At 48.4% G+C, this 18,342-nt stretch overlaps 7 protein-coding genes across 8 annotated transcripts in view; 4 read left to right on the top strand and 3 right to left on the bottom strand.

Moving 5' to 3' along the window:
- LOC142601518 (histone H4) overlaps positions 1-18,342 on the top strand; it is a 370,615-nt gene that overhangs the window by 321,871 nt on the left and 30,402 nt on the right. The window lies entirely within an intron of this gene.
- Positions 2,917-3,805, top strand: LOC142601413 (histone H2B 1/2/3/4/6). Its single transcript, XM_075750388.1, has one exon. It carries the CDS (start codon positions 2,999-3,001, stop codon positions 3,377-3,379), a length of 381 nt encoding a protein of 126 aa, XP_075606503.1. The 5' UTR covers positions 2,917-2,998; the 3' UTR covers positions 3,380-3,805.
- LOC104628994 (histone H2B 1/2/3/4/6) lies at positions 4,310-4,823 on the bottom strand. Its single transcript, XM_010310342.2, has one exon. It carries the CDS (start codon positions 4,738-4,740, stop codon positions 4,360-4,362), a length of 381 nt encoding a protein of 126 aa, XP_010308644.2. The 5' UTR covers positions 4,741-4,823; the 3' UTR covers positions 4,310-4,359.
- Positions 5,062-5,856, top strand: LOC142601409 (histone H2A-IV). Its single transcript, XM_075750368.1, has one exon. The coding sequence runs from the start codon at positions 5,101-5,103 to the stop codon at positions 5,488-5,490; it is 390 nt and encodes a 129-aa protein (XP_075606483.1). The 5' UTR covers positions 5,062-5,100; the 3' UTR covers positions 5,491-5,856.
- Positions 13,382-14,134, bottom strand: LOC104637311 (histone H2B 1/2/3/4/6). Its single transcript, XM_010304755.2, has one exon. The coding sequence runs from the start codon at positions 13,851-13,853 to the stop codon at positions 13,473-13,475; it is 381 nt and encodes a 126-aa protein (XP_010303057.1). The 5' UTR covers positions 13,854-14,134; the 3' UTR covers positions 13,382-13,472.
- On the top strand, positions 14,166-14,588 carry LOC142601473 (histone H2A-IV). The gene has a single exon (XM_075750671.1). The coding sequence runs from the start codon at positions 14,198-14,200 to the stop codon at positions 14,585-14,587; it is 390 nt and encodes a 129-aa protein (XP_075606786.1). The 5' UTR covers positions 14,166-14,197; the 3' UTR covers position 14,588.
- Positions 14,729-16,281, bottom strand: LOC142601447 (histone H1.01-like). Of its 2 annotated transcripts, none has more exons than XM_075750669.1 (2): positions 15,492-16,281; positions 14,729-15,200 (listed from the first exon to the last, which is right to left on the bottom strand). In XM_075750669.1, exon 1 carries the CDS (start codon positions 16,279-16,281, stop codon positions 15,622-15,624), a length of 660 nt encoding a protein of 219 aa, XP_075606784.1. In that variant the 3' UTR covers positions 14,729-15,200; positions 15,492-15,621. The 2 variants fall into 2 exon arrangements, with proteins under 2 accessions (XP_075606784.1, XP_075606785.1); XM_075750670.1 differs by having other exon boundaries at positions 14,729-15,732; positions 15,835-16,281.

The following is an 18,342-nucleotide window of genomic DNA, read 5'->3' as shown; positions in this document are numbered from 1 at the left end:
ACAGCGGCGGGGAACGGAGGGGAAGGTTTCACTCCTCCCCCGAGCTGCTCCGGGACACCGCTGGGAGCGTGCGCGACCCCTCTGTTTCCGCACTCTACCGCTGAAGCCCCGTAAGGGTGAATTCGGGCCCCATGAGTATTGAGCTCCGTTCAAGGGCTTCCGGCAGCGGTGCAAGAAACAGAAGGTAATTGAGCCCCTAATTCTAATGTTTCCAGGAAGGAATAGCCAGATGAGGCAAATACAAATTCGTTAAAAGAACTGATTCGTTAAAGGTCTGATTAACATCTCAATCGCAAGGCGAGACCGGGAGAGAAGCCGGGAGCGCGGCCCGGAGCAGAGCTCGGTGGGACGCGGCGCCGGCACCAGAGAGGAACGAGCCGCGGCTTTACGCTGGGCGCAGCCGCCGAGCCCCGATCGCAACGGGCACCTCCGCGAGCATCTTCCTCTTACGTAGAGGCTGCGCGGAGGTGGGTCCCACCGCCGAGTGAGGTTCGGGCACGGCGGGTAGCAGGGCAACGCCGTGCTCGGCAAACGGGCATACGGAAATCCAGGAGTAGGGAGGTAGTCCCGGCGCTGTGCTGTCGCGGCTTGCGCAAGCTCGACGGAAGAAACCTGAAACGAAATTAGTAAAAGACGATCTATGTGAAGTGCACACCACACTCCCATGTCATCAAGCAGCCGGAGAAGGAAGACCTGATGTCCCCTTCCAAGTGTTCGTGGGTCCCAACACGGAGCACTTTTTACCTTAGAGACCGCTTCTTTCAACAGCCCACTGCTGTGTTCCAGTACGCTGCTTCGTTCTGGAAAGAAGCCTTCACTTCCTTAACGTTCAATACTATGTCCCCGGCACACACATCGCACTGAGTTTCACCGAAACACACATCGCACTGTGCTCCCGAAAAAGACAATGCACCCCGAAACACACATTAGATTTTCACTCCCCGACGCAAACATCGCTGTGCACCGCCCGACACACACATCGCTCTGCACTGGCTGACAAACACATCGTTCATCGTACCAGGGTGCACGCATAGCCCCGCGTACGAAAGTCCCGACTTTCCGCGCCTGCGGAAACACACATCGCCCAGCGTCGTCGTCCCCCTCCCTGTCCGAAACACATCGCTCTGCACCGAAGGACACACACAGCGCTCTGCGCCGATTGACACACACATCGGTCAGAGCCCGAGGGCGCACACCGCTCTGCTTCTGCTGTGCACACACATCGCTCTGCTCCCGGAACGCTCTCATCGCTCCGCACCCCACCACACATATGCCACCGCGCATGTGGCTCTGCGGCTACGACAAATACATCACTTGTCTCTCCGTGTCAACGCACATCGTCCTGCGCCCCAAAGACACGCGCATCGCTCCGCGCACCACGGCGCACACGTCTCCCATCGCACCACAGTTCCATCTCTCTCAGCCTCCCGAAACACACATCTCTCTGTTCCCACAATATACACTACGCCCTGAGCTCATCAATACACACGTCGCTCTGCTCTGACTGACAAATACATCGCTTAGCGCCTGAAGGTGCACGCATCGCTCTGTGCCGACGGACACACATCGTACCGCTCCCCGAACACGCTCCCATCGCTCTGCAGTGGCTGACAAACACATCGCGCTGCCCCCCACCGCGCACAATTCGTCCTGCGTACGACACTCCCATCGCCCATCGCTCCGCCACGCACACGTTCCCCTGCGTACGATGCAGCCATCGCTCCGCGACCCCCGAAACACATCTAAGTCTCCCCCAAAACACACGGCCCTGCGCACCCAAACCACATTCCCCTTACGTCCTGACAAACACAGAGCTCTGCACCTCCCGAAACACACATCTCTCTGCTCCCCACGACAGCACACGCTGCGCCCTGAGCCTAACGCCACACTCAGCGCTCTGCACCGACGGACACACACAGCGCTTTACACTTCCCGAAACACGCACCGCTCCGCGCCTCAACGACGAGCGAGCACATCGCTGCGCTCCTCCCCTACGCACACACCGCTCTGCGCCGATGCAGACACCCACCGCTCCGCTCCCCAAAGACACTCCCATCGCTCTGCACGGGCTCTCGGCAGCGATCGTCGCTCCGCGGGGGCTGACCGCAGCGATCGCGGCTCAGCGCGGGCTCACGGCGACGATCACCGCCCTACGATGTGCAAATCGCTCTGTGCCCCGTAAAAAAAAAAAAAAAAAAAAAATCTTTCTGCTCCCACCATACACGCACCGCGCACATAGTTCTGCTGCTACAACAAACACATCGCTCTAAACCCCACAACTACAACCCAAATCGCTCTAATCCTCGCACAACACATATCGTCCTCCGCCGCAAACACGCACGAATCGATCCGCGCCCCGCGATGCACGTCGTCCTGCCTACGATATAGCCATCGGTCTACCACTCACGAAACACTTCGCTCTTCATCCTCCTCGAAACACACGGGGCCCCCAAAACTCATTATCCTTACGCCCCGACACGAACATTGCTCTATACCCCCCCGAAACGTACCGTCCTGAGCCCAACGACCCACACGTAGCTGTGCGCGACAACGGACACACAGATCGCTCTACCCAGACTGACAAACATCCCTCTGCTCCTCCCGTACACGCACATCGCTTCACTCCCGGAAGACACTCGCATCGTTCTGCACGAAGGACTACGCATCGTTCAGTGCCCCGCGATACTGCCGCCCTACGGTACACAAAATACACGTCCCTTCCCTCCCTAGGAAACACAGAGGGCCGCGCGTATGTCTCTGCGGCGATCACATCACTCTTCACCGCGACGCATCGCCGCATCGCCCGGATCCCCACACATCGTTGCGCAACATCGCCCAGGTCGGTAACCCCCCCCCGCCGCGCAGTGAGTCACAGTCACAAACTCCTCCCCCGCAACCTTCCCTCACTGATATAAAAGGGGCTCCCGCCGGCAGCGGCGTTACCGTGTGCTTCGTGATCGCTGCTTGTGGGTGAGCGAGAGGTGCGCGTTTTGCTGCGATGCCCGAGCCGGCCAAGTCCGCCCCCGCGCCCAAGAAGGGCTCCAAGAAGGCGGTGACCAAGACGCAGAAGAAGGGCGACAAGAAGCGCAAGAAGAGCCGCAAGGAGAGCTACTCGATCTACGTGTACAAGGTGCTGAAGCAGGTGCACCCCGACACGGGCATCTCGTCCAAGGCCATGGGCATCATGAACTCCTTCGTCAACGACATCTTCGAGCGCATCGCCGGCGAGGCCTCGCGCCTGGCGCACTACAACAAGCGCTCCACCATCACCTCGCGGGAGATCCAGACGGCCGTGCGGCTCCTGCTGCCCGGCGAGCTGGCCAAGCACGCCGTCTCCGAGGGCACCAAGGCCGTCACCAAGTACACCAGCTCCAAGTAAGCTGCCTCTGCATCCTGTGCCAGACCTGCTCCACCCAAAGGCTCTTTTAAGAGCCACCAATCCTTTACATTTGAAGAGCTCTGTCACTGGTGTTTTCTGCAAGTTATTTAACCTACCTGTCTTCTAAGTCTTGCTTGCATACTGTCCTTCAGGACCAGTTTTGTATCGGCTATTGCAGTTTTTCTTATGTCTGAGGTCTTAACCTGATGCTCTAAACCGCAAAATGACAGAAACTTCAGAAGTGCCCATAAGGGGGCTGCAGGGATGAAGAGAGTGCAGTCATTGATGCACGATTAGACCTTATCGATCTTAATGTTAGTCCATTCTGAAAACAGTAACAGTCTTGTATTAAGAACTTCAGAATAAAGAAATACTAGGTAATAGCTTATGTAATCATTTAAGGCATACATTTAAAATAGACTTTTTTTCCACATAGGCCTGGCTAAAGAAACAAAGCAATAAAAAAGTGTTTCCTTACTAATTATACTTTAGATATGTTTAAATTATATTAGCATATGTCTGAGTGACAACATAGAAGCTCATGGTGTGAGGAGGTGGAGAAGGGATGGACCAGGGCTGAAACAGGCCTGAGTCGGGGACTACATGCACCAGCACCTTAACTACTCTTTCTGTCATTTCAGGCACCAGGGACTTTCGCTGAGCAACGGCACGCACGAAGCAGACATCACAGAGAAGGGATCTTTACAAAAAAACAGCAACGCAGCCCACAAGACCACATACAAATGGGCAGCGTGAAGATTGCCAGTAATGGCAGGGTTCAGCCATGAAAGGGTAAGTGTTGTTATTACTACTAAACTATGCTAGGGCTTTTACGCCACTGGGGCTGAACATTCATCATTAATGAGAACGTACACCATTAGTAAACCTGAAGTAAAATATAGAAATTAAAGCTCTTTTACTGAGAACATGGGTGGCTCTTAAAAGAGCCTTTGGGTTAAAACAGTTTTTCATACGGATATTTACTTGGAGCTGGTGTACTTGGTGACGGCCTTGGTGCCCTCGGAGACGGCGTGCTTGGCCAGCTCGCCGGGCAGCAGGAGCCGCACGGCCGTCTGGATCTCCCGCGAGGTGATGGTGGAGCGCTTGTTGTAGTGCGCCAGGCGCGAGGCCTCGCCGGCGATGCGCTCGAAGATGTCGTTGACGAAGGAGTTCATGATGCCCATGGCCTTGGACGAGATGCCCGTGTCGGGGTGCACCTGCTTCAGCACCTTGTACACGTAGATCGAGTAGCTCTCCTTGCGGCTCTTCTTGCGCTTCTTGTCGCCCTTCTTCTGCGTCTTGGTCACCGCCTTCTTGGAGCCCTTCTTGGGCGCGGGGGCGGACTTGGCCGGCTCGGGCATCGCAGCAAAACGCGCACCTCTCCCTCACCCACAAGCAGCGATCACCAAGCACACGGTAACGCCGCTCCCGGCGGGAGCCCCTTTTATAGAGCGCTCGGCGAGGCCCCGACTCGACCGCGTCGCATCGCTATTGGTTGAAAGTTCTACTGCGGGGCGTCACACCGCACTAAGCTTTGCTAGTGGACACCTCTCGATCCGCGTTCCCATTGGCTGCCGGAACAACACCGCCTTCCTACCCTATCAGCGGTGGCGCCGCCGCTCCGACCGAGGCGAATATAAGCGGGCGGGCGCGGCCGGCACCCCATCGTTGTTTTCGCGGAGCTGTTGTTGCTGTTGCTGTCAGTTGGCTGAATCGCTGCGATGTCCGGCCGCGGGAAGCAGGGCGGGAAGGCGCGCGCCAAGGCCAAGTCGCGCTCGTCGCGGGCCGGGCTGCAGTTCCCGGTGGGCCGCGTGCACCGCCTGCTGCGCAAGGGCAACTACGCGGAGCGGGTGGGCGCCGGCGCCCCGGTGTACCTGGCGGCCGTGCTGGAGTACCTGACGGCCGAGATCCTGGAGCTGGCGGGCAACGCGGCCCGCGACAACAAGAAGACGCGCATCATCCCCCGGCACCTGCAGCTGGCCATCCGCAACGACGAGGAGCTCAACAAGCTGCTGGGCAAGGTGACCATCGCGCAGGGCGGGGTGCTGCCCAACATCCAGGCCGTGCTGCTGCCCAAGAAGACCGACAGTCACAAGGCTAAAGCCAAGTGAACGCATCTAAGACTAATCAAAAAAAAAAAAAACCAAAAAAAACCCCGGACAAAAAAGGCTCTTTTAAGAGCCACTCACAACGATCATAAAGGGTTGAGTTGCTCTCTTGCGGTTTCGGTTTGTCTAATGAATGCGAGCAGAATTATGTACGCCGTTTGTTTGGGTTTTTTTGGACTGTGCTTGCCTTTGCTATGCTACTTTCCCTTCCTGCCTATTTTTTTACAGGAGGTTGCTTTTTTGTTAGTACTAAATGTTACTTAAAAAATTGGGCTGATCTACTGCGGCATTTTAGTTGTTTGTTGCTTTTTATAACTTTTTCCTGTTTTAATAAACTATGCTTTGAGAAAGTGTGCCCTTTCAACATCAGTAGTGGCAACTATCTTTTTGTATGATAATGGAGTAAGCATTGCATCTCCTAGTAAGCAAACTGGCTTTGCTGTAAGTGCTTTAAGCAGTATTTATTTATTAGATGGCGAAATAAACCGACCTTTTTTTATGTGTTTAGATAACTTGTGTTGGCGAGTATTAGTAGCCGATCGCTGTTGCGCCTCCCTGCAACGTAGAATTTTCAAACTCGGGGGAAGGGTTTGGGGGGAGCAAAGCACCCGCACGAAAAGTAAATCCCTGAAGAAATCACGCGGTCCCGGCCGCCACCCTGAACTAGTTCTTTCGCAACAGGAGGGGTGCTCTCTGTCTCTGGCCCCTTATTGACTTCCGCGTTTCGTTGCGTTTTAATACTATCGTGTGAGAGACTTCAGCTAACTTTCCCTGGCAAAACTAACCCTGCAGAGCACTGGGGCAAGATTTCAGGCAGCGGGGGGTTACTCGTGTTCTCAGTGAGCTGACCGCCGCAGTGACGGCTGCTGCGTTAAACTGCAACGAGCACTGTCGCTTTTAATTTCGTTTTTCTCGTACTGCCGGCTGGATCCGCCCCCTCTTCTCCATGAGATACGGGGAGTTTTCGAGCTCCCACCTCGTTTTCGGAGAAGGTGAGGGGCTCTTCGAAGAGCTGCTGCTGTTCTAGCAGGGCACACTCTTGTCTTAAAGTTGCTTCTCTACTTTGATGCCACCCTGTTTGCTTCTGATTTCTTTCTGGCTTTAGCGGGGCTCTTTTTTTTTTTTTTTTTTTTTTTTTTAATCCGTGCAGTCTTCTGCAGGCTCTTGGCCACAGAGGCCACCAGCTGCTTGACTTTCCTGGGGCTCTTTTTTGCGCTCTGTGGCGACGGACATGACCTTAGTGATCAGCTCGGTGTCACTGGAGCAGCAGGAGGGGTTTTCAACATGACCACAGTTTCCCCCATCTCTATTCTCCAGCGTAGGGAAAAGAGGGAGGTGGGCTAATCTTTTCGGACCTGGTGTTCACTGAGTTTAGCTTTCCTAAAATTGAGTCGGTAATAAGTTCACCCATCTACAGGGGAGGGAAGTCTCCATTCCACTCCGTGTCTGTTTCTTCCATATAATGAAACCGTTGTCTGCATATCGAAACCACTGGGAATTGCAGCAAAAATGGGGAAGGGTCCTGTGGAAGCCCCTGGGTACGTGTGCATCATCTCGATGTTGTGCGAGAGGATTTAAATTCTAGACTGTAGAAACTTCCAAGAAGACAATCTTTTGGATTTCTTTCCCTTATAAATGAATGTTCTAGTATCGACAGTACAAATGCAATATTGCAGAAGATACAGTATTCATTACTATTCTTGTAGGTTTCCCTGTTATTTCCCTGTTGCAGAATGCGTTTAGGCATTATGTAGCTCTAGTTTCAAATCATATATCTGGGAAACAAAGCCTTAAAAAAACAATTGGCCTACGTGAACTTTTAACTGTGAAGGGCCACAAGGCCTCAAATGCATGTTGTATATGCAGACGCTTTCGTGAAGATGCTTCATAGATGTGGCTTACCAAAACTCGGGGAAGCGGTCAGACCTGGTTTGAAATTTTATTTTTTTTAACAAGGCGAGTGTAAACACCTGCAGTCTCCTATAAGCGGCACAGACGGATTATCCCCCGGTTATTTCTTTAACATTAACTCGCTTTTTGCAACAGCAAAATGGGAGAGGAAGGTGAAAACGCCTGTCATCCAGAGACAAAGAGAAATCTACCTACTTGAATCCGTGGGAATGGGACCACTTAGCGACTCTGACGAACCGGCGCTCCGGGCGGCCTGACAAAAGTCAGCGCATCCCCCGGCGTCCCTCCCAGCGGGTCCCGAACCCCCACCGCTCCCGCGCCGCTCGGCTGCTGGATGGGACAGCCGCCACCGCACATCGCTCTTCATCCATCGCGCTTGCGGAAAGGAGGACTTGCGTTGTTTCCGACAGCGGACCGTACAGCCGGATCGAAGAGCTGGCTGCACATGGAAATGAATGAATTATATATGATTTTGTTTCTTTCTTCGTTGCGCGTTTTATTCCTTGAGTGAGGGAAATAGAAAAATAACCAAAACACTCGGATGGGCTTTTAACATCTACTCAACAATATTGGCTTTACTGCGTGATTAAATCCCACGAGTTTAATTTGGGCACGTTAAAGGAGGAGAGCTCAGGCTGAAGCCGAGATACCTCGTCGCTGCGTAAATGCAGCTGGTGGCGGATAACGGAGCGGGCAGTCCCCACCAGCCCCCCCCCCCTGCCCCCATGTCTCCAGTGACGACGAAACTTTCCGGCTTTGTCGGTCCGGCCGTGGCAAGCGGACCTTTTCCTGCTCCCCACGCCGGTGCCAGAGATGGGAGGGTTAAGGACCGATCCGCTTCCAGGGAAGGAGGGAGCCGGGGTCCGTTGAGGACGAGTCGAAGGGAGGGAGTGAGGTGTAACACGGGCTGATTCGAGAAGAGAAGCAGGGAGGGAGGCCGGGCTGGGCGGAGAGGGACGACGCAGGAGGGATGGGGGCGTTGAGGGGGACGGAGGCTGAGCGGGCTACGCTGCTTCTGCGGTATCCTCCAAATCCCCCTGCACTGGAAGAGGCGCCTGGGAACAGCGGGGAGAAGGTGAAGAAAAGGGTCGGGTGTCTCCGAGAAAGGTAGAGCAGGGGCCCGGGTTTTTAAACCCAGAAACAAGCTATTTCCTTTTCACTAATTAAAGTATCTTTAACACTTTCATTGTCAGGAAATAAACCTATAGGGTAAGCGGAAGAGTCCACATTATTCAGTTCAGATAAATGCTGTAAATAAACCCCAGTTCTTCTGAAGCTTCCTGATGTCCCCTGTTGTTTACACCCTGTGTCATTTCCTGCTGAGAAATAGTCATTTGTGCAAATGTTCTCAGGTGGAAAATACTGTAAAAATGAAAAAAAAAAGTAAAAGACTTCTCCGCCTTCATGATGTTATGAAAAGGGTTAATCTCTCTGATTGATTGTCTTTATTAACACTTTAGAAACCTTCATTGTTTGATTTTCGTCCCGTCGATAAACGCACAATTAGAAGCTGCTACCATAAGCCTGAATTCCCACCTGCATTCCCCTCTACTTCCAGCCCTTGCCACCAATGAGACTTGTGTCGTATCTTGAGCTGTGCTGTGCTCTGATACAGGTTTTGGGAGCCCAAGGACTCAATTTTTTCCTTTACAATCTGAACCAGACACATTTCATTACGGACCAAAAAGCATTACGTCAAAGTGTATGTAAGACCAAAACTTTTTTCCCTAGCTGCAGTTAATACTTACTCCCTCAATGCTAATTATTTTGAAATAGAATCTTTTTTATTAAAACTGGAAAAGAAAGTCTCTGGGAAACTAACATAGCAATAATTTGCCCTGTGCGTTGCCACTAGGAAAACCAGTTTGATTTCATAAATGGGTAAGCAGATATTTATTTACTCCATTAAAAAAAGTAGCATAAAATTGCTATAGCCAGTGTGTGATTTGGTCAGGTTTGGATCAGGTGTATGATATCTATTTCTTGTTTCTGATTCATTGTCTGGTCAGTTAACTATGGAATACAGTTATTTGTTTATCCAGCTGAAATTTATTTTGCAGAAATAAAACCACTTTAAAAAAAAAAAGATGATTAATAAATATAAGTTTTACTGTAGGTATGCTGATCTAGAGAAGATATATTTTTTTTACATCTTTCCAAGAATCCTACTAACTTCATTATAAAAAATAAAATAAAGGAATTTTTTGTAACTGTTTGGATTGTTCTTTAGTGTTCTTTATGGCTGGCTATTCACTAAAGGAGTAAACTGTAATGTAACTCTGATAATTTGATATACAAAAGGATGCTGATATAAAAAAAAGTATTTTGACAAAAACGTTTGTATAACCAAAAATAAATATACCCTGTATTTCAGTTGCTGTGAATAAAGAGGTATTTTGAAGAGGATATATAAAAATACAGTAGAAAGGGCCTGTTTAAAGATTATTCTAGCACTTCCCAGTATTGAGAATTGTTAGGATTGATAGACTTGCTTAGCACTAGAAGCTAAAGTAGTTGAGGCCTTAGGTTGCAAGAGCTGATTGAGACTAAACTTTTTGATAAAACTAAGTCTGCAAACACAGAACTAGCTGAAAACGGCAGATGCGAGCAGAACGAAGACAATAAGGGTGTAAGGAACAAGAAAACAATTGAAGAGAATGAGGCAACTTCAGAAGGTGGACAGCCCAGTGACCAAGAAAACCAACAAGAAATCAAGACACCACTGTCCAGAATTAAGTGATTGGACTTAGGGATCGGGTGCTGGGTGGTATATAATTGGGGGGGTGCAATCTGGAGTAGGGGTCCCTCTTTAGAGGCACCCAGCTTGAGCTGCTCGGAACGTCAGATAAACAAACCACTTATTTACTCAGCATACTGGAGACTCATCTTCTTTGAGCAGGAACCTAGGGCCAAGCCCTGTTGAAATGGCATCTGCATAATTCCTACCACGGTCTAGGTGGCAGTGGCATAATTCCTACTACACCAGGATGATGTATTTGAACACTGTGCATCTTTCTTGTTAAAGGAGTAGCTGCTGCCTGAGCATTCACACACCATTCGTGGTGTCGCACATGCAGGCACATTTATTCTTGGGCACGCTTCCTGCTTCTTCAGGCTCGACCCTCGGTTTCCTGCAGCACGGTCTCAGGCATCAGATTTTATGAAAGAATTAATTTAATTAAAAGGTGCAGCAGCAGGATCAGCCCAGGCTGGGTGCCTCCAAAGAGAATGATCCAGAACAAAGAAATCCTGGGGCAATTATACCCTTGGGTCCCACACACCACCTCTCACACGCCCTTCACGCGCTGTCCACGCATCCTTTAGTCCAATGGTGATTTTTGGTCTGGGGTCTTCCTGCATCTACTTGGATTCTTCTTCTGTGTCCAGGCAGGCAGGCTCTTATCTTGTTGACTTGCAGTTTCCACAGTTTTCCCCGAAGGTTGGAGCCTCCTTATCACCTGGCTTACACTCCTTGTGCATCTGCCCTTGCTGGTGGAACATGGAGAAGTGAAGAGGCCCAGACTGGGAAAAACACTATTGAGACATCAGTGTGATATCAAAACACTTTCCCATACTAAAAGACTAAACACAGCTCTGTACTAGCTGTGTACTAGGAAAATTACTGAGATAAATACCTCTGTCAGGCCTAAAGGCTTCAGCAAATCTACCCACTCTTGCTAAGTAAAGCTAAGCAAACAGCACAAATCAGACCCTATTATATTCCTAAGTAATTTATTCTAATTAAAGCCTACTTATTTATGTTAAACAACTAATATCCCTCAACATTACTGTTGCTGGGCGATTTCATCTGAGTGGATTTAAGAATACAAAGAAAGATGCTTTGAACTGAGTAAGAATGAATATTAAAGAACATTAAAGATGGTAGAGTATGATGTCACATGATTTTATGTTCACAGTATTTGCTTTGTTAATTTTGTATGCTCATCCTCCTGTGGGATGAAATTGCTGTTTCCCATTCTTGCTGAGCCTAAATCCTACTACTTTTACTTCTGGTGAAAAGAACAAGCACACAAAATTTTCCATGGTAGTTGTTTTTTGTCATTTCAGAAACTTTGGTCTTGGCACTGATGGAAAAATAATGGATGTGTTCGAATCAGATCCGATGATGCGTGTGTGCAGGTAGAAATGCCCCTAATATTGCCTTATCATTCATACTGAGATTGGAAGAAGCAATCATAAGCAACATTTTCTTTTCTGTTGAGTGAAGAGTTTCATAAGCCTAGAAACGATTTCGCATACTGAAACAGCCTTAAAAACCCCCCAACCAAAACTAAAAAACCCCAACAACCAACCAACCAATAATCACAAACTGAATTTTCCACGAAAGCTATGTTAATGAAGCATGCAGTGTGGAGCATACAAACTCAAGAAAGGCAAAAAGAATGCTTACGGATTCCTGAACTGTGAGGCCAAAAAAGGCACCACTGAGCTCCTAGTTTATCTCAGGCAACGGGTCTGCTATGTGATAGCTGCAGTTTGAACTAAGGTCTTTTTTTTTTTTTTTTAGGACAACATTACTGACTTTGACTTTTATATGACTGATTGTTGAGAATAATAGCCACTGACAAATTGTTCCAATGATCACCACCACTGTCAAAATCTGAGCACTTTATTATATGATATTTTCTAGAGTCCCTTTGTAGTGACATACACATCCCCTTACACAAAACCCTAGAGACTGGAATATACTATGGTTTATTCATCCTTTTAGGTACCAGACATATAAAGAGGCCCCGAATACGCAAACTATGGTTCAGTTTGCACAAAGGAACTTGGAGACCAGATCTCTAAACTCCATTTGAAGCTGCTGGAAAACTGAGTATGGAAGATGCCTCTTGCCACTGGATATCTGAAATCCAGTTTGAGAGATGCCCATCAACTTTCAAGTTGAAATTAACTTTGATAAATTGGTGGGTAATTGAAGAGAGACCTAATGCCTGTCTCTGTACCACCAAATGACATGCAGTCAGTACTAGAAAGGTTGACTTTTGTGATTCTGTGGTCCCTGTATTGACTGTGTTCACAAATCCACAGAATATGCTTGGAACTCATTATTATTCAGATCCAGTTTGAGAGAATACAATAGCTTGGATGTGCACATACAGCAGTGTCTAATTACCCAAGAACACAATGAACTGATTCACCCTGCAGTTTGAGGCTGAAAGACTTTAGGACTGATTAATAGCTATATGATAAAGTCTGAGTTTAGTAAGTCAGTCCATGGTGGCTTGTTTCTTATTAGTTGTATTAAAACTATTAACAAATGTCATATAAACACAGAAAATGCCAAGTAGGTATGAAATAATATAACTAAAACCCCGAAGCTGAATGAGAGGAATATTCTCTCCTTAAAGCAGTCCAAGGCAGAAGACGTGTACATTACTGTAAAAGGCACAGGAGAATTATTAAGAAAATTGCTGAAAATAAATAACTTTAGAACACCTATATCATATTAATCACTGGACTATTGGTAACAGCTTATAAAGATAAACATAACTTGTTACTACATAAATTCTTCTACAGTGCAGTACACTGTAGGCCTCTCACTTTGCTGCGAAAAAGAGAGAAGACTGAGCACCATCAAGTGGTAGATAATGATACAGCAGTTACCACGATGTAGTGTTGCCATTAGCAATAATTTTCTTTCTTTCCCAACTAGAAAAACTACAGAAAACGGGTTTTTCCTTCAATTTACAACGCATATAACATGAACATAACTTAGAATTATGTGATGTATTGCATCACATTGCAGAAATATATGTACCGCAAACTTAAAAGTATAATGAAAAGAGAAATTAAGAAAACAGTATCACTTAGAAAGAAAACACAAAAAACCTCGTTACAGAAACTTTAGTTACAGCAAATCATCTGTTACCTAGAGTATATGTTACTTGACACAGAAAAATTGGAGAAGAGTATTTTAATGAAATAAAAGACTGTAAATTAATAATTCATACTAAACTTTTTCCATATTTGACTGCACAGCTCCTTTATTGAAAAGGTAGGTGGCTCTTAAAAGAGCCTTTGGGTTAAAACTGACGGTCCGAGGCGCTCTACTTGGAGCTGGTGTACTTGGTGACGGCCTTGGTACCCTCGGAGACGGCGTGCTTGGCCAGCTCGCCGGGCAGCAGGAGCCGCACGGCCGTCTGGATCTCCCGCGAGGTGATGGTGGAGCGCTTGTTGTAGTGCGCCAGGCGCGAGGCCTCGCCGGCGATGCGCTCGAAGATGTCGTTGACGAAGGAGTTCATGATGCCCATGGCCTTGGACGAGATGCCCGTGTCGGGGTGCACCTGCTTCAGCACCTTGTACACGTAGATCGAGTAGCTCTCCTTGCGGCTCTTCTTGCGCTTCTTGTCGCCCTTCTTCTGCGTCTTGGTCACCGCCTTCTTGGAGCCCTTCTTGGGCGCGGGGGCGGACTTGGCCGGCTCGGGCATCGCAGCAAACGCGCGTGTATCGCAGACAGCAACCACCGCACAAGCAACAGCCAAAGGCGAATTGAGGGGAAGCAGCCGCCTGCCACGTATTTATAGCCCCATTATGCAAATGAGAAGAATTCCCTCTGCGTACTTTCATTGGTCAGAACACAACAACGCATCATAACCTCCAAATAAACGTTTTCAATTGGTCGAAATTCGATTCACCTTCTCATTGGCTGCCCAGAGGAGACCTACTTCTCAGCCTATCAGCGAAGGGGCGAGGTGGGAACGCGAGGCTATAGCTGAGGAGCGGCGGCCGGTTGTTCTGTTCTGCTGCTGGTTGCTCTTAGAAGAAAGCGAACATGTCTGGCCGCGGGAAGCAGGGCGGGAAGGCGCGCGCCAAGGCCAAGTCGCGCTCGTCGCGGGCCGGGCTGCAGTTCCCGGTGGGCCGCGTGCACCGCCTGCTGCGCAAGGGCAACTACGCGGAGCGGGTGGGCGCCGGCGCCCCGGTGTACCTGGCGGCCGTGCTGGAGTACCTGACGGCCGAGATCCTGGAGCTGGCGGGCAACGCGGCCCGCGACAACAAGAAGACGCGCATCATCCCCCGGCACCTGCAGCTGGCCATCCGCAACGACGAGGAGCTCAACAAGCTGCTGGGCAAGGTGACCATCGCGCAGGGCGGGGTGCTGCCCAACATCCAGGCCGTGCTGCTGCCCAAGAAGACCGACAGCCACAAGGCTAAAGCCAAGTGAACATCAGCGGAAAACCGGCGCGTTGTTTCTTCCCGAGAACATAATCCAAAGGCTCTTTTCAGAGCCACCCACAAAAATCATGAGAGAGCTCAGTTATCCCTACTATAATTATGCCGTTTTATATTAATTACTCAACCCGTGTTTTTTCTTTCTTTCTCCATGTTTATTAACAGTATTTTTGGCTTGATGATAGTAACAACGCTTTCCATGTTTTTTGTTAACACAAAAAAGTCGTGCCGACATGTCCTCCCAGAGCAAGTTCTTCCTGGGATGATATATTTTCCATATAGTTCTTAAGCCAGAGAACACGGGAACAGTGTATTTCGGCGAGAGCTCCTGTTCCGTCCCATCCCCACCCCCCTCTTCCGCGTTTTTTCTTCTCCGAGAGTGGCTGAAACGGCACCAGAGATACGAGGCGAAGGAGGGGGGGGGGAAGGGGCAGCGGGACGGGCTCTCCGCTAGCCAATCCTTAGTCAGGGCGGGCTTTTTCAATACTTAAAAGCTCCTTTTCTTTCTCATCAGGAACAAAAGGAATGGGAGAGCTCAAAACTCTTTTCAGATCAGTAAAGAAAACCCTCCTCCCCCAAACAGACAAAAGCATTTAAGGAGACACCTTAAGAGAAATAATACAATAGATTAGACATGGCTCAGTAGTAGCGTGCCTGATAATTGCATTACTTTTGTTACAAAATATATTCTTAAAAAACCGTACATCCGATTTTTATCAAATCATCAAATGTTATAAAACATTGTTTCCTGGTAGTCAAACCAATTACTCGGCAAAAATATGTAAAAAGTCTACACTTCCCTAAAGCCGCCGCGTTATACCGTGCTCGTTAGCGTTTCTTTCGGTATTCGTAGGGGGCAAAAAAAAGAAAGACACAATTGACCTCTGACGACTTACGAATTACTGGATCCTTGGCTGCAGGTTACTGCCGATCTCGGTGCCTCAGCTCCTTTAGGGAAAGTGTGGGTGGCTCTTAAAAGAGCCGTTGGATAACAAAGTATGTAGAGCAGGACTCTTCTGGTATAATTTACTTCTTTTTGGGCGCCGCCTTCTTCGCCTTCGCTGCTTTGGGCTTGGCCGCCTTGGGCTTGGCTGCTTTCGGCTTCACCGCCTTCGCCTTGGCCGGGCTCTTCGCTGCCTTTTTGGGGCGTCCTGCCTTGGCGGCTTTCTTGGGGCTCTTGGCCGCTTTCTTGGCCGCCGCGGCCGCCGGCTTCTTCGCTTTCTTGGGGCTCTTCTTCACCGCCGCCGCTTTCTTGGGCTTCTTGGCGGCGCTGGCAGGTTTCTTGGCCGCCGGCTTCTTGGGCTTGGCTGCGGCCGCCCGCTTCTTGGGGGCTTTTTCCTTCACTTCCCCGGGCTTCTTGTTGAGGCGGAAAGAGCCGGAGGCGCCGGTGCCCTTGGTCTGCACCAGGGTGCCCTTGCTGACGAGGCTCTTGAGCCCCAGCTTGATGCGGCTGTTGTTCTTCTCCACATCGTAGCCGCCGGCGGCCAGCGCCTTCTTGAGCGCGGCGAGGGAGAGCCCCTTGCGCTCCTTGGAGGCGGACACGGCCTTGGTGATCAGCTCGGTGACGCTGGGACCCGCGGGCTTGCGGGCTTTGGAGCCGCCCGCCGCTTTCTTCGGCTTCTTGGCGGCGGCCTTGGCGCCGGGCGCGGGCGCATCGGGGGCGGCGGCGGGAGCGGTCTCGGACATCGCGGCAACGTCCTCTGCGGAGCAGGCGAACACAATTGGGCTGGCGCGGGTCAGATGCTCGTATTTTTAGAGAGGAGCCGCGCGGTGATTGGTGCGTTGCAGAGCCCGCCCCGCTGCACGGCCGGGGAGCCCTTCGGTGTGCTCGATTTGTGTTTCTTTGGACCAACAAAAGTGTATTTTCCTCGGAATTTCTGCCACCAAATCGCCCCATTTCCCCGGTGAGGGAGGAGAAGAGCAGGTACTTGCGTTCGGGAGAGTTTCCAGCCGCAAACACGCGGGCTGAGTTAAAGGAGAGGCGATAAATCCCGTGTGCTGCTGCTGGAGGGACCTCTGAAGAGAGAAACTTTTGTTTTTCCTTGCAAATTAAAAATTTCCTATTGACATAAATGTTACAGCAACGACTCAGTCTGATTCTTTAGAGGGTTTTCTCGGGTTCAAAGTCAAAATTTGCGGATTTAAAGCTTTTTTGACAGTTTAAATTGATTTTGAAGAGGAGGAAGTAACACAAACTCCTCTTTCAGCTCTGAATATGGATTAAGAACCGGTTCCTTTGACCATGTGTTTTACCTCCTAAAACGCTAAAGTCTAGTGAAATAGTGTCTCGTAGAACCTCCTATTGCACTTATTATAGAGCCGTAAGCAATTTGTTAATATCTGGAGATATATGAACACACAGTTGTTTTATTTTGTCTTCCTGGAATTCAGTAGAAGGGAGGCAAAGTTACCCTGCTACCTTGTGCTGGGTGTTTTCTTTCTTTTGTTTGTTTTCCATATGAATTTCTGTACTGATTATTAAGTAAATCAAACTATTTGCTTTTCATGTTGCATATCACTTTCAAGGAAACAGTCATTTAATGTCTGATGTTACAAAACTGCAGCTTTGTAAAAGAAAACAAGCTCCTAAACTTCTGGTGGTATTTACTGAAATTATCTTTATTTCTGAAGTGCTAGTGTAGCAGCTTAGTAGTTATGCTCTTCCTGCCCAGAGAGTATCATCTTGTTATGTATTTTCTCTGATTGTAGTAGAATTTAAAACCGTATTACTGGTTGGGTTTTGTGTGTTTTGGTTTTGGTTTTTTTTTTAACACACCTCACATAGTATGGCCGCACAAAGGTTTATCTAAAGCCAATTCTGAATCCACTCTAAATAAAACCCACCTAATTCTTCCTTATGTATTTTACAGCCATCACTGAAATGAGGAAATGCTTTCAGGACAAAAACTAGTGCACTTTGTGATAACCTGAGTTTTAACAAGGGGAGAGGTAGGCCATAGGTCGTTCCTAAAGAACCAGGAAGAATTCAATCAATATTAATATCTAGTTGGAGTTGATGTAGTGTGCTGAACAGAACCGAGCTCTGGAATAATATTTCATGAATCTGCACCTGATTATAAACAAGTGTATTATCCATTGCCTTTTGTAGTTATTTAAGAATCACAAAGACTACACTTCAGCCCTGCCCTCTGATTTCCTTTGATGTAACCAGATATAACATATAATGTAAAGACTGTATTTAAGTAGATACTACAACCCAAAATTTCAGATTTTATGAATAGGTAGTTTTAAGTAAGTGTAATCCTATTTCCACCTCTTTTTTTTTTTTTTTTCCATTTACAATAGCTGCTTTTTAAATACTAAATGTGTATGTAACATGAAAACACTTTGCTGTAAAATTGTGTTTCAGTGAATATGAAACTATGAATAAATGCAATGAAGGGAAAAATCACAACCTATACCCTAGAAGAAAAAAATATCAGGAAAAAGGTTGCAGGAAAAGTGCACCTGAACTCTGTAATGCTTCAACAGGAAGATAATTGAGAGGAGGTCTAATGAAATTGGGATTTTCAGAGTCTTGCTGGTAAAAGCTGTGTAACATAAAATAAGGATACAGGAATGAAATAAATTGGAGTGGGTGTGGATATTGAAAATATACCTTCTCAAATTACCAAAACTGAAGTAAAATAAATACATATATTGTTAAGCCTATATCGTATATATGTGTGTAAATCAATGAATAAGACTTTCCATTGATTTAACTACATAGTGAAATAAAGTAGCAAC

The sequence above is a fragment of the Balearica regulorum genome, chromosome 1 (assembly GCF_011004875.1).
Source record: "Balearica regulorum gibbericeps isolate bBalReg1 chromosome 1, bBalReg1.pri, whole genome shotgun sequence".
Taxonomy (NCBI): Eukaryota; Metazoa; Chordata; class Aves; order Gruiformes; family Gruidae; genus Balearica; species Balearica regulorum.
The sequence above is the reverse complement of the archived record's forward strand: the minus strand, read 5'-3'. Positions and strand labels throughout refer to the sequence as shown.